Genomic DNA, 11,363 nt, shown 5'->3' on the forward strand with positions numbered 1-11,363 from the left:
ACCTAAGAGCCCCAAGACTCAGTAGCTTAGACTGCAGACTCTGTTCGTTCACAACTCCATGGGTCAGGAATTTGGACAGATATTACTCTTAGACACATGGGTCTGCTGCCAGATGCCTCAGACAGCTAGAGGGTGCCGGGGTGGGTCACCTGGGGACAGACACTTGTAGCCTTGATACTGTCAGCCGGGTTCCTTGGTCCGTTGTTCTCACGGAGTATCCAAATGGTTGGCTTGGGCTTCCTCACAAGATGGCGGCCTCAGACTTCTCACATGGTGACTGACTGGCTCTCCCTCAGACAGACATTACAGGAAATTGTCAGGCCTCTAAAGGGCTCCAGCACTGGCAAGTCGAGAAGGGTCCAGAAGAAGAGACATAGGCTCCTCTCACTCTCAGGAGCAGCATCTGTGTACAGGGAGGGAGGGAAGGGATGGCAGCCATCTCTGGAGACTTTTCTGCCCCAGTTCCTCATCCACCTGACCACCCCCATGTCTCCTCATCCCTCCTCCTTGTGTCTCTGCTCACAGACCTGACTGTCGTCGTCATTGCGGTCGTGGGAGGTGGCGCCTTACTGCTGTTTGCCCTCGGACTCATCATTTGCTTTGTGAAAAAGAAGTAGGTGGAATTTCTCAAACTGTCTTTGGCTGATCTGACACCTCCTTAGATCACCCAGACCAGAGCTGTCATTAATTACTGATTTCTTTTCTGGCTTCCCATTCCTCTCCCAGGGATCAGTGTTGAATAATATTGCCAGATGTGAGTTATGCTTGGGAGGGGAGGGACAGAAGATGTGGCCGGCGACATGTTAACCTGCGGTTTTTACGAAACTCTCTCAGCATGAGTCTTCTGGTCATTTACTGGACACTGGTCATCGGGGATGATCTCAGCAGGAAAATGCTCATGTCAGTCCCTCCAGCCCAGGTCTCTGAGCCTGCATCCTCTGTCACTTGGAGAGCGAATGCATGCCACCTTAGCTGGTTCCCCTCCAGTTTCTTAAACGGTTTTGTGCTTGCTTAGGGGACTCCAGACAGACGCCAAAAAGCGAGCCCCGTGGGCGAGAGGAAGGAAGACCCAGTTACCTGACTCATCTCACCTTCCACCCCCTCAGGATGACAGCTGCTGTTTTATGACCAAAGCCTTGACCTTTTGAGACAGAATATGGGCTGCCACTAGTTTTTATCAGTTCTGCGCATATTTCTGATTAAAGCCGTGAGGGAGAGTGAAATTGCTTTCCTTAGCGCGATTCAGCCTTGCAACAAGCTAAAGATTTTTTTTTTTTTAAACCAGGGCCATGAGCAAACAACTAAAATTCCTGATCCACAGTGAGACTATCTAGAAACGTCTCTAATGATAGGGAAGGGGCCACCTGTGGCAGATCCAGGGAAAAGCCTCTTCTCCGTGAAGTGGGATTGCGTAAACCCACACAGGGGGAAAGGATTTCTTTCATTTTATGGTTTCTCTAGGAAACTTTCTTGTCTGTGGTGCTGTCTCTGCCACCCAGATCGGAAAGCATGGTGTCCTCTTCAGGGGCACCTGCCCCGGTTCTGGCCTGAGAAGAACACTGGTGGAGACGATCGAGGCTCCGTGAAGCACAAAGGGAGGGGTGTCCATCTCAGGGTTTCGGGTGGGAGCCTTTGGAACCCATCATCCTAGCCAGAGATCCACTGTTACAAGCTGAATGTACTACATTATTTTTATCTCAGAAAAGGACAGGGAGCCTGTCCACAATTAGTGAGCTGTCAGTGCATTATAGGGTCCATTATGTTAATTGAGCTAATGTCCTCCATTTGAATCACCAGTCAGCTAAAAAGCCAGCGTCCCCTGCTTTTGGCTCATGGAGATGGAGGGCGAAGCTTTGTTTTCTCCCATGGAGAGTGCTAATGCCTGTCCACACTCAAGTCCCAAAGAACATTACAAAGCAAAGGTTAATGGCGTTGCTAGGAGCTCTGGCAGGCCCCAGCCAGAATGTTGTCTTCTTTTGAGCTCTGTCCCTTTATGCAGGCTGTTCCTGGATCCCTCTGCTAATAGTGAGTCCCACTGTCCCCAACTCCAGCTAAAAACTAAGACACAGCCCTGCATCCCAAGTCTCCCTCTGTTCTGTCATTTAGAATCCAGATGGTCAGAGTTTGTACCCATGCAAAAGAGGGATGAAGCATTAGCTACGGGAAAGACTGTGTGCTGGAGGGTTGGCAGGGACGTGACCACACCAGATGTGGTCAGCCTGGGCCACCATCCTTTCTCGGAGCAAACACAGGCTGGTTGTCAGCTGTTCCCACCCCTGGATACCCTGCATCCACTGAAGCAAATCCAAGTGCAGTGTTAAACTTGCCCTCTCTCAACCACGCTCTGCTCCCTGTTTCCGCTCTGAAGACTAGAGACAGAAGATGGTCCCTTCTAAATGCTTCCGCAAAGAGGGTAGTTTCAGTTTCGAGGGCTAAGGGATTTGAGGGACCTGGGGGGGGCCATACTGGAACCCTCAGTTCCAGTAGGGCTATGCAGATGGAGCACAGCTAATATCCTGCTCTTCCTGACTCTGTCTTGGCCCCCTTCTCTCGGTAGGAAAAAGAAGGAAAGCAAAGGCCCGCCTGTAGGCATCTACAACGGCAACATCAACACCCAGATGCCAATGCAGCCAAAAAAGTTTCAGAAAGGTCGAAAGGACAGTGACTCCCACGTGTATGCTGTCATCGATGACACCATGGTGTATGGACATCTCCTACAGGATTCCAACGGCTCCTTCCTGCAGCCAGAGGTGGACACCTACCGGCCCTTCCAGGGGCCCACAGGGGACTGCCCCCCCTCCCCACCCTTGGTATGCTCCAGGGCCCCAACTGCAAAGCTGACCACAGACGAGCCGTCTGCTGGCTTCCCTGCTGAGTCTGACAGTGAACCATATACCTTCTCCCACCCCAACAACGCGAACACAGACATTCCCTTGCTGGACACCCATGAGCCAGAGGGGCCGGGGGAGTAACTTGGACCCATCCTGAAGACTTTGCCTAAAACAAGGGTCTCAAGCAGAAATCCTAAAGAGGAATGATATGGAAGGAACAGCAGGAGGTTCTTCAGGATGCCACTGACCTCCAAGTCCCAAGTGGACTCATTCCAATGATGGGATGTTGAAAGTGATGAATTCCAACCTGGATACAATCGTCACAGTCCATGTCCTTCTAAACTCAGGTTGAGTTGTAAACCAGCCCGTAATGAGAGGGGAGGGCTGTGAGTCGCCAAGCATGAGGTTGTCAACGAGGTCTGGACTTGGATTTGGATTTGGACCTCTTCAGGGCAACAATTCCAATCCCTCGGAGTCCATCCAAGGTCCCTGCTCCCACTGGAGTGCCCTGGATGGAAATGACAGTGTGCCTTAATATTATTATTATTATTTATTTGGTGGTTCCATATATTTAAGAAACCAAATGCAAAACCACGTAGCTCTTTTTACCTGACATGGTGACAGCTCACGCGAGGTGGTTGGATGGCTGGATTTTGACTTCCACCAACCACTAGATAAACAGGTGGCTGTCCCCTAGAAAGTGGGAATGATTTGCAATGGGTCCAGCCAAAAAAGGGTGTGACTGTTTGAGGGCTCTGAGAAGCGACTTCCTGGTTCTCTTGCTCTGCCTGTGGTTATCCCACCACACAGATGTATCTTGAGTCCTAGAAGTAAGAAAAATGTCCTTGAATTGCTGTGTGTGTGGCTGTCCCCTCCCCAGCCATGCTTTGGCATTTAAAAAGAGGAATTTAGAGAGTATTTTCAACCTCTAGCAATGTCTAAAAATACATCAGAGAATGGCCACCCTATTCACTCCTTGTTGCTACTGTAAACAATTACCTCAAACATGGTGGCTTAAAACAACTTAGATTTCTTATCTAAATTTCTGGAGACCAGAGGGGCAAAGTGGGTCCCACTGGGCTAAAATCAAGGAGTCAGCAGAACCGCCTTCCTTCTGGAGGTTCGAGGAGAGAATCGGTTTCCTTGACTTTTCGAGCTTTTAGAGACTCTTTGGAGCTTTTAGAGACACTCCAGGCCTCCGATGGCTGGTCACACAATGTCACTCGTGCTGACACCGTCACACTGAGGCCCCTCCATCTCTGCCTTCCATGGACCTTTCACTTATAAAGCCCCCCCACCCAGATAATCCAGGAAGATCTCCCCATCTCAAGATCTGTAATTTAATTACACTGACAAGTCCCTTTTTTCACCTAAGGTAACATATCCTCAGGTTCTGGGGGATTAGGACATGGATGTCTTTGGGAACCTATGATTTTGCCCATTACACCGTCCTGCTGTGAGAGAAAGACTGTGAAACGACTCAGCCTACAGGTGTGTGTTTTGTTTGGCCTATAGAATCTTTTTGAAGAATTCATTCCTAACACTTAAAACCGTGCAATTTTTTGCATAAAAATCCAGGTCAGGAGATCTGGCCATTGCTAGGGCTCACACTCACTTGATGGCAGCAGGTGGGGCTCCTGGATTCCCCGGTTCACCCCAGTCCTCACCAGTCCCTCTTGCCTCCCTCACTGGTGCTGAGTGTGGCTACTGATCACTGCCCCAGCCACCCCCCACCCCGGGGTGGTTGATTTGTTCATAATGAAATAGAAAGTTTGGGCTCCTTATGTGCCTCTTATCACAGAAGAAGACAGGTATCGAGGCTGGTGTGTTTCAGGAAAGTGTTTTCTCATATATGGCCCGCATCCCTCTTTTATACTAATGACCAGCCCAGCTCCAAGGAAAGGGAGTATTTGCCTCTGTGGGCCCTGCTCTCATCCAGGAGGAGAGGGATCATGTTCTGGCTTGTCCAACACGGTCCAAAGGTCAATGTTTCAGTGGCTAAACCTCCTTTAGAAAATAAATGTGCCGCATGGTATTCAGTGAATTCACCTTGGAGATGCACTGCCCGGACTTGCTTGCCTGTGTGACTTTGCTTCCAAGAAAAGGAGTTTTGCAATCTCCTAAATGGTGTGTGTTCCAAGGCCTCTCAAACTCTGTCCAGAAGGAAGAGTTTGTTGTTTGGCTGACACCCTGGGTGCGGCCCCTGGCACCTTTCCCTTTTAAAAAGCGAGCTCCTGCCCAGTTACCCTCAGCCTCTTGACATTGCCCCCTGCCCCACAAGGAGGGCTGGGGCTTCCTCCCTCCAACCGACTTTGGAAACGTGACCTTGGTCAAGGTTAGAGGACTGGTTTGTGTGGCTCTTCAGTGCTTAACTGGGAATAATTTATTTTGTTGTAGATACTTTTTAGGTACCATTTTATTCATTTCCTACACTTTTTTAAATAAACAAATGTACAGGAAAGAAAAATGGGCATCGAGTTGTTTAAATGCTTTGGCTATTTGTCCCCTGGTTCAGCTGAGGTCCCAGTTTATCACGACAGGCTCAGCAGGGGCTCAGCTGACATTGTCTTTTCTGGGTGTTTATGGTACCAGATGCCGGGCTTTGGGCTTCCAGTGGGTAACTCAGGGGCCAGAGCCTGTTCTGTTCTGCCCTTGTTGAGACTCGGTGAGCCTCTCTGTGTGACCCCTCCTGACACCCCCCTAGAAGTCTTGGGCCATCCTTGCCATTGACTGAAATGGAGCCCTGAGTCCCATGTGGGTCACCAACCACCAGAACAGAAGCAAAGGGAGGCTGGAGGGAGAGGGAAGCTCCAATGGGTGCCCCACCTTTAACCTTGCCCTTGGAGAAGAGGCCCAGTTGTACTGAGGAGACAGGATATTGTTGCATAGCAAACACCCCACACTTTAGTAACTTAGGAACGATCTTTATTTTGCTTGAAAATCAGAGCAGAACTCATCAGGAATGGCTTACCTCCCTGGGCAACTCAACTAGATTCTCCTTTCAAGATGGTGGTATCACACAGCTGGTGAGTCTTCTGGCCACCAACCAGGAGCTTGGATTCCTCCTCCCTTGGACCATCTTCCAGGACTTCAGGGTCTTTTTCAGAACACAGTGGCTGTGTTCCAAGAGAGTGTTCTCAGAGCAGAAACCGGCATGGCGTCCCTTCCATCCTAGTCTCTGGGCACATTCATCACAGAGCGCACCAACTTTTTTTTTTTTTTTTTTAAGATTTTATTTATTTATTTGACAGAGAGAGATCACAAGTAGACAGAGAGGCAGGCAGAGAGAGAGGAAGGGAAGCAGGCCCCCTGCTGAGCAGAAAGCCTGATGTGGGACTCGATCCCAGGACCCTGAGGTCATGACCTGAGCCGAAGGCAGCAGCTTAACCCACTGAGCCACCCAGGCGCCCACGCACCAACTTTTAAGGGGAGGAAACAAAGACCCTTCGTCTCAGTGGGAGAGGGGTCAAAGAGCTTGCCATCTGCCTGAGGGGCTGGGGAGGATCGGAGTCAAGTGTCCAAGCTCTTGGATGGCACTAACCAACATTTGTTTTCTTGATCACCACATTCACATCTGGACCACTTCCAACCTCTGTGGTTACCCTTTCTCCTGGACTGCAAGATTCAGTCTTTGGGCTTCTGGCCTTTTCTTTCAGCACACTGCCTCTTGGGGTTCTAACCGTGTCCTCTATTCTAGGATGAGATCATTCCCAAACCCTAGCTGATACCTCCATCTTCAGCAGCCTGCTGGATTCATCAGGTCACATGTCCCCATGTGCCCCAAACCTGACCCCTCCAGAGGCAGAGTCATTCTTTCCTCATCCTCTTGCACTAGACCTTTAACATGAGTTCATTTCCTGACTCTGCCCCTACTAGCTGGGTGGCCTTGAGTTGGGTTCTGTTTCTCAAATGTCTACACAAGAGTAAATCATCCAAGGTCATGTCCATCTCCAAAATGCTTGGACTATTCCAGTCCTACCCAGGCCCAGATATTAAATCAAACTATCACTCACCTTGATTGCTTTAAATCCTTCTGCTTGACCTTCCCACTCTGTCCTGCCATACCTCATCATGTAATTCCCTTGTGACATCTGTGCCTCCAGGTTTGTCCCTTGGAATAAAGTCCTGGATCTCCCGCTGCAGTTTGGGCACCTACAGTTTCCCACCCGGTCCTCCTGAGCTCTCTGGACCTCTTCCTCCCTTGAACCCATGACCTCAGAGCTCCATCCCAATGGTACTCAAAACCTTCAGGGGGCATCATGGGCAATCCTGCCCGATTATTGGCTCATGCCACTGTTCCTGGACAACCCTCCACCAGAAGTTGCGCTACCTAACCACCCCCCTTCCCTATGAAAATCCTTCCAGCATTTCAGAAACTCCTACCTACCACTTCCTCCAGGAAGCCCTCCAGCCTCACCAAGCTCTCCCTCTAAATGGCAATCATCCTTAGGATGCCTGATACTTGGCACTGAGGTACATCAGTTTGATTAGTTGGAAGTTTGTATTTGCCTGCGTCTTGCTCAGCACGGCTGTACTTCTCTCAGAGGTAGGAGTCCATGTTTTCGCACTTGGTTCACCCTCCTCGCACTGCCCAGCACAGCAGGTGCCCAGCAGTAACATCTGCTACGTTCACGATCAGAATAGAGACATAACTGTACCCCGGCGGGGACATCAGGCAGGTATCCTACAGGAGACAGCCAGACGGAGGGAAGGAATTTGATGCCAGCCAAATACTGTATGCTAGAAGCTTCCAAGCCTTCTCTGCGGCAGCCTCTGATGACTGCAGCGGCAATGTTCCATCTCCAGTTACTGGTGTGGAAAGGAGAGCCGGTGAAATGGAGTCACTGGCCCAAGGACGCAACACACAGGAGAGGTGGGACGAGAAATGTGCAGCCTTTCCACCTGCTCTGTGGCTCCGTTCGGACCCCTTCTCGGGCTCCTGGGATCCGGGGATGAGGTAAGGGGCCGCCAAAGTGGCTCAGGGCTCCCATGGGATCCTTTCTTTCCTTCCTCCAGGAGGCCATGAACTTTGGGGGAAGCAGCCTCAGGGACCCTGCCTCCATCCATAGGCTCTCTCTGGGCTTAGAGTCGACAGCTCCTCCCCATCAGGGATGCCTGGGAATCTGGTGTTAGAGCCACAGAACACAACACCTGCAGCCCTCCAAATCCTGCCAAATCCAGGTCCCACCACTCAGCCCTACCCACAGTCACACCCGCTGCATGGTTTCCAGGATTGCCGCCAGAAAGCACCAGACAGAGGTCCCTCCGCCCAAGCTTTACTCCAGAGGGAAACGATCAATTCCCGACCCTAGGACTCGCTGTTCTCTGTTTGGGAGTTCATGGGGCTGCTTTTTGTCTTTAAAGGTTGCTTACAAGGGGACGCCTGGGTTGCTCAGTCGGTTAAGCGTCTGTCTTCAGCTCAGGTCATGCTGGGATCAAGTCCCGCATCAGGCTCCCTGCTCAGCACATGCTTCTCCCACTGCCCCTTCCCCCTGCTTGTGCTCTCCCCCCAGCCCCCACTCAAATTAATAAAATCTTTACAACTAATAATAAAATAAAATAGAATCTCTCAAAGTTTAAAAAAAAAAAAAAAGGTGCCTATGAGAAAACAGGAAGACACGGAACTCAATCTCACCTCCCCCCTCCCTCCTTTTCTCTGGCCTCTTAAGACCCTGTTGCCGATCCCTAAGCCACAGAGCTGAGCCCATACGGCCTCTAGGCCAACCTTTGATGGAGGTAAATTACCTGGAGCTAGACCGTGGTCATTTCAGACCAAGATAACAAATAGGCCTAGAAAAAGATTTGCTGTAAAGTAGCCTAAGGACATGGAAAGAGAGAAGATCCAGATTGGATGCCGGGAAAGATCGCCCCCGTTCCCCACAACCCCCACCCCCACCCCCACCCCTGCCTTCCGCATCCCTCAGCCCAGCCCAGCCCAGCCCAGCCCAGCAGCAGCAGCCGTGAACACTCTAGTCTTGGCTCAGCCCCCAGAACCCACTACTGTTTTCAACCCTTGGACCACCCAGCACCCCTTCTCAGACCCTAGCGACAGCTTCACGGGTGTGCCCCTTTGCAGCCACACGGGCCACACACGCTCAGGAGGGCCTGCTCCTAGCTCTGTGCTCCCCTGGCGCCGGTTTGAGACTCTCAATAATTGTCCAACATTTATATCCCCATTTTTAGTTTGCTCCAGACCCTGCGAATGAGTTAGCCGTTGCTGCCTGGAGGTCAGGGCTGTTATCAGAGGATGAAGCTGGCTTGGAGAGATTCAGAAATTCACTAGGGGGCCCGCGGCTAAGTGACAGAACCAAGATTTGAGTCCTGGGGTGTCTGAAGGTCTAGCCCACTTTCTTCAGGGTTCTGAAGGTTCTTTGCTTGCTTACGCGTTGTCTTCTCCGCTGCACCTGACTTCTGAAACTCTACCGAAGGGGGTCTCTGCACCTCTCACTTACTAAGTGGTTAAAACACGTAACAATTAGGCTGATAATCTGAAAAGAGAATATCTATAACAGGTCACAGGATAGACAAGAGATCCATTCTGTCCAATACAGTAGCCACTAGCCACGTGTGGCTTCTTAAATTTTAACATTCAATTAATTTTAATTAAATGGGGTACTAATTAATACATTAGGGATTCCTTTTTCAAATGAAGGGTACACGATTGTGTGTGGAGTGGATGTTAGGGTCTGGGGGTGGGGGCATTAGGGAAAGGGATATGGAGTGTCACATCTGGCATGAATGTGCCCCAAGGGTATTTGGTGTTTGTATGAATAAGGTACATACGGGCATCTTGTTTTGTCTGAACTGAGTTTCACTCTGCCTACAGTGCTTCACTCCCTCCCACGGTGTAGTTGCTACACCAGGCACATGTTCAAGTGCTCAGTATGGGACGGCACATGTGGACAACATTTTCATCATCATGGAAAATTCTGCTGCACGGCACTCACGCAGTGTGTGTGTGTGTGTGTGTGTGTGTGTGTGTTCTACAGTAACACCTTCCATGAACTGGATTCTTGCTTACTATGTACCGAGAATGCTTCAGAAGTGTTTCTATGGCCGGTTTGATGAGCAATGAACACCATCTCTCACTCTCTCCCCAGTATTATTTTTCTCTTGTCCATGATGGCCTCGGGCTTGCTGGTTTTCCTCCTTCGGCTCTAGTTTTCTCTTCAGCCCTCTTTCCTGGCTACACCTTGCCTCCTCATCTCTGAACAGCAGAGGGGCCTGTGGTTCAGGGTTCAGATCCCTTTTTTCCTCCACACTCACTCACTCGGTGACCCCCTCCGAGGAGACTGAATACCATCTACATCCTGATGGCATCCAAGACAACCTCTCCCCTGAATTCCGACTTCTGTGCCCATCTCTGCTCAACATCTCCACTTGGCATCTAATGGGCATCTCAAGTTCAAAACATCCAAAACCGGGGTGCCTGGCTGGATCAGTCTATAAAGTGTACAGCTCTTGATCTCAGGGTCGTGAGTTTGAGCCCTACGTTGGGTGTAGAGATTACTTTCAAAAACATTTCTTTTTAAGATTTTATTTATTTATTTGTCAGGGAGAGAGAGTGTGTGTGTGTAAGAACAAGCAGGGGGAACGACAGGCAGAGGGAAAAGCAGGCTCCCTGCCAAGCAAGGAGCCCAATGCAGGATGCGATCCCAGGACCCCAGGATCACAACCTGGGCTGAAGGCAGACGCTCAACTGACTGAGCCTCCCAAGTGTCCCCCCCCAAAAAAAAATCGTAAAAAGGAAAAACCAGACACCCAAAACTGACCTCCTGCTATTCCCCCTCCAAATCTGCTCCTCTCACTAAGGATGAGGGTGGAGGAAACAGTTTGCTCCAATCAGTTGATGGCGCCGTCATCCCTACAATTGCTCAGAGTCCCCCTCGACTCTCTTACATGTATGTGGCTCATCAGTAATCCTTTTTCTATTTAAGTAAACTCTACCCCTAATGTGAGGCTTGAATTCATCACCTTGAAATCAAGAGTTGCATGTTCTACTGACCATGCCAGCCCGACTGGGCCACCGGGATTTTTTTTTTTTTTTCTAAAGATTCTATTTATTTGTCAGAGATTGAGAGAGAGAGAGAGAACACAAGCATGGGGAGCAGCAGCCAGAGGGAGAAACAGACTTGGGACTTGATCCCAGGACCCCAGGATCATGACCTGAGCAGAAGGCAGACACCCAACCAACAGAGCCACCTAGGTGTCCCGGCCACCGGTAATTGTGATGGCTGTCCCTAGTATCCAGGATCCCCCATCCTCCTACCTCCCCTGCTTTCACTGGGGCCCAGGCCACCATCACCCCTCCCCTCGATGATTCTGTCACCTTCTTATCAGTCTCTGAACCTCCACTTTGGCCCTCTGCTGCCTCGTCTCAACCCAGTAACCACAGTGGTTCTGTTCCTCTACAAGGCAGATCTCATGACTCCCCTGCTCAGAACCCTCCGTGTCACCCCATCTCATTCACAGAAGAAGCCAAAATCCCTCCTACTGCCGGTGAGGGCCTGCTGGACCTGGCCCCATCACTTC

General features: G+C 50.4%; 1 protein-coding gene across 1 annotated transcript in view; it reads left to right on the plus strand.

The window, feature by feature from the left end:
* Window positions 1-5,298, plus strand: part of CDCP1 (CUB domain containing protein 1) — a 58,979-nt gene extending 53,681 nt beyond the window's left edge. Inside the window, exons 8-9 of the mRNA XM_045080926.1 lie at window positions 526-613; window positions 2,558-5,298. Of these exons, the coding sequence (XP_044936861.1) occupies window positions 526-613; window positions 2,558-2,972 (503 nt within the window). The 3' untranslated portion in view covers window positions 2,973-5,298. The remainder of the gene's footprint in view (window positions 1-525; window positions 614-2,557) is intronic.
* The last annotated feature ends 6,065 nt before the right edge of the window (window positions 5,299-11,363 follow it).

This window comes from Mustela putorius, unplaced genomic scaffold (assembly GCF_011764305.1).
Source record: "Mustela putorius furo isolate JIRA1106 unplaced genomic scaffold, ASM1176430v1.1 tig00000095_pilon_pilon_pilon, whole genome shotgun sequence".
Classification (NCBI taxonomy): Eukaryota; Metazoa; Chordata; class Mammalia; order Carnivora; family Mustelidae; genus Mustela; species Mustela putorius.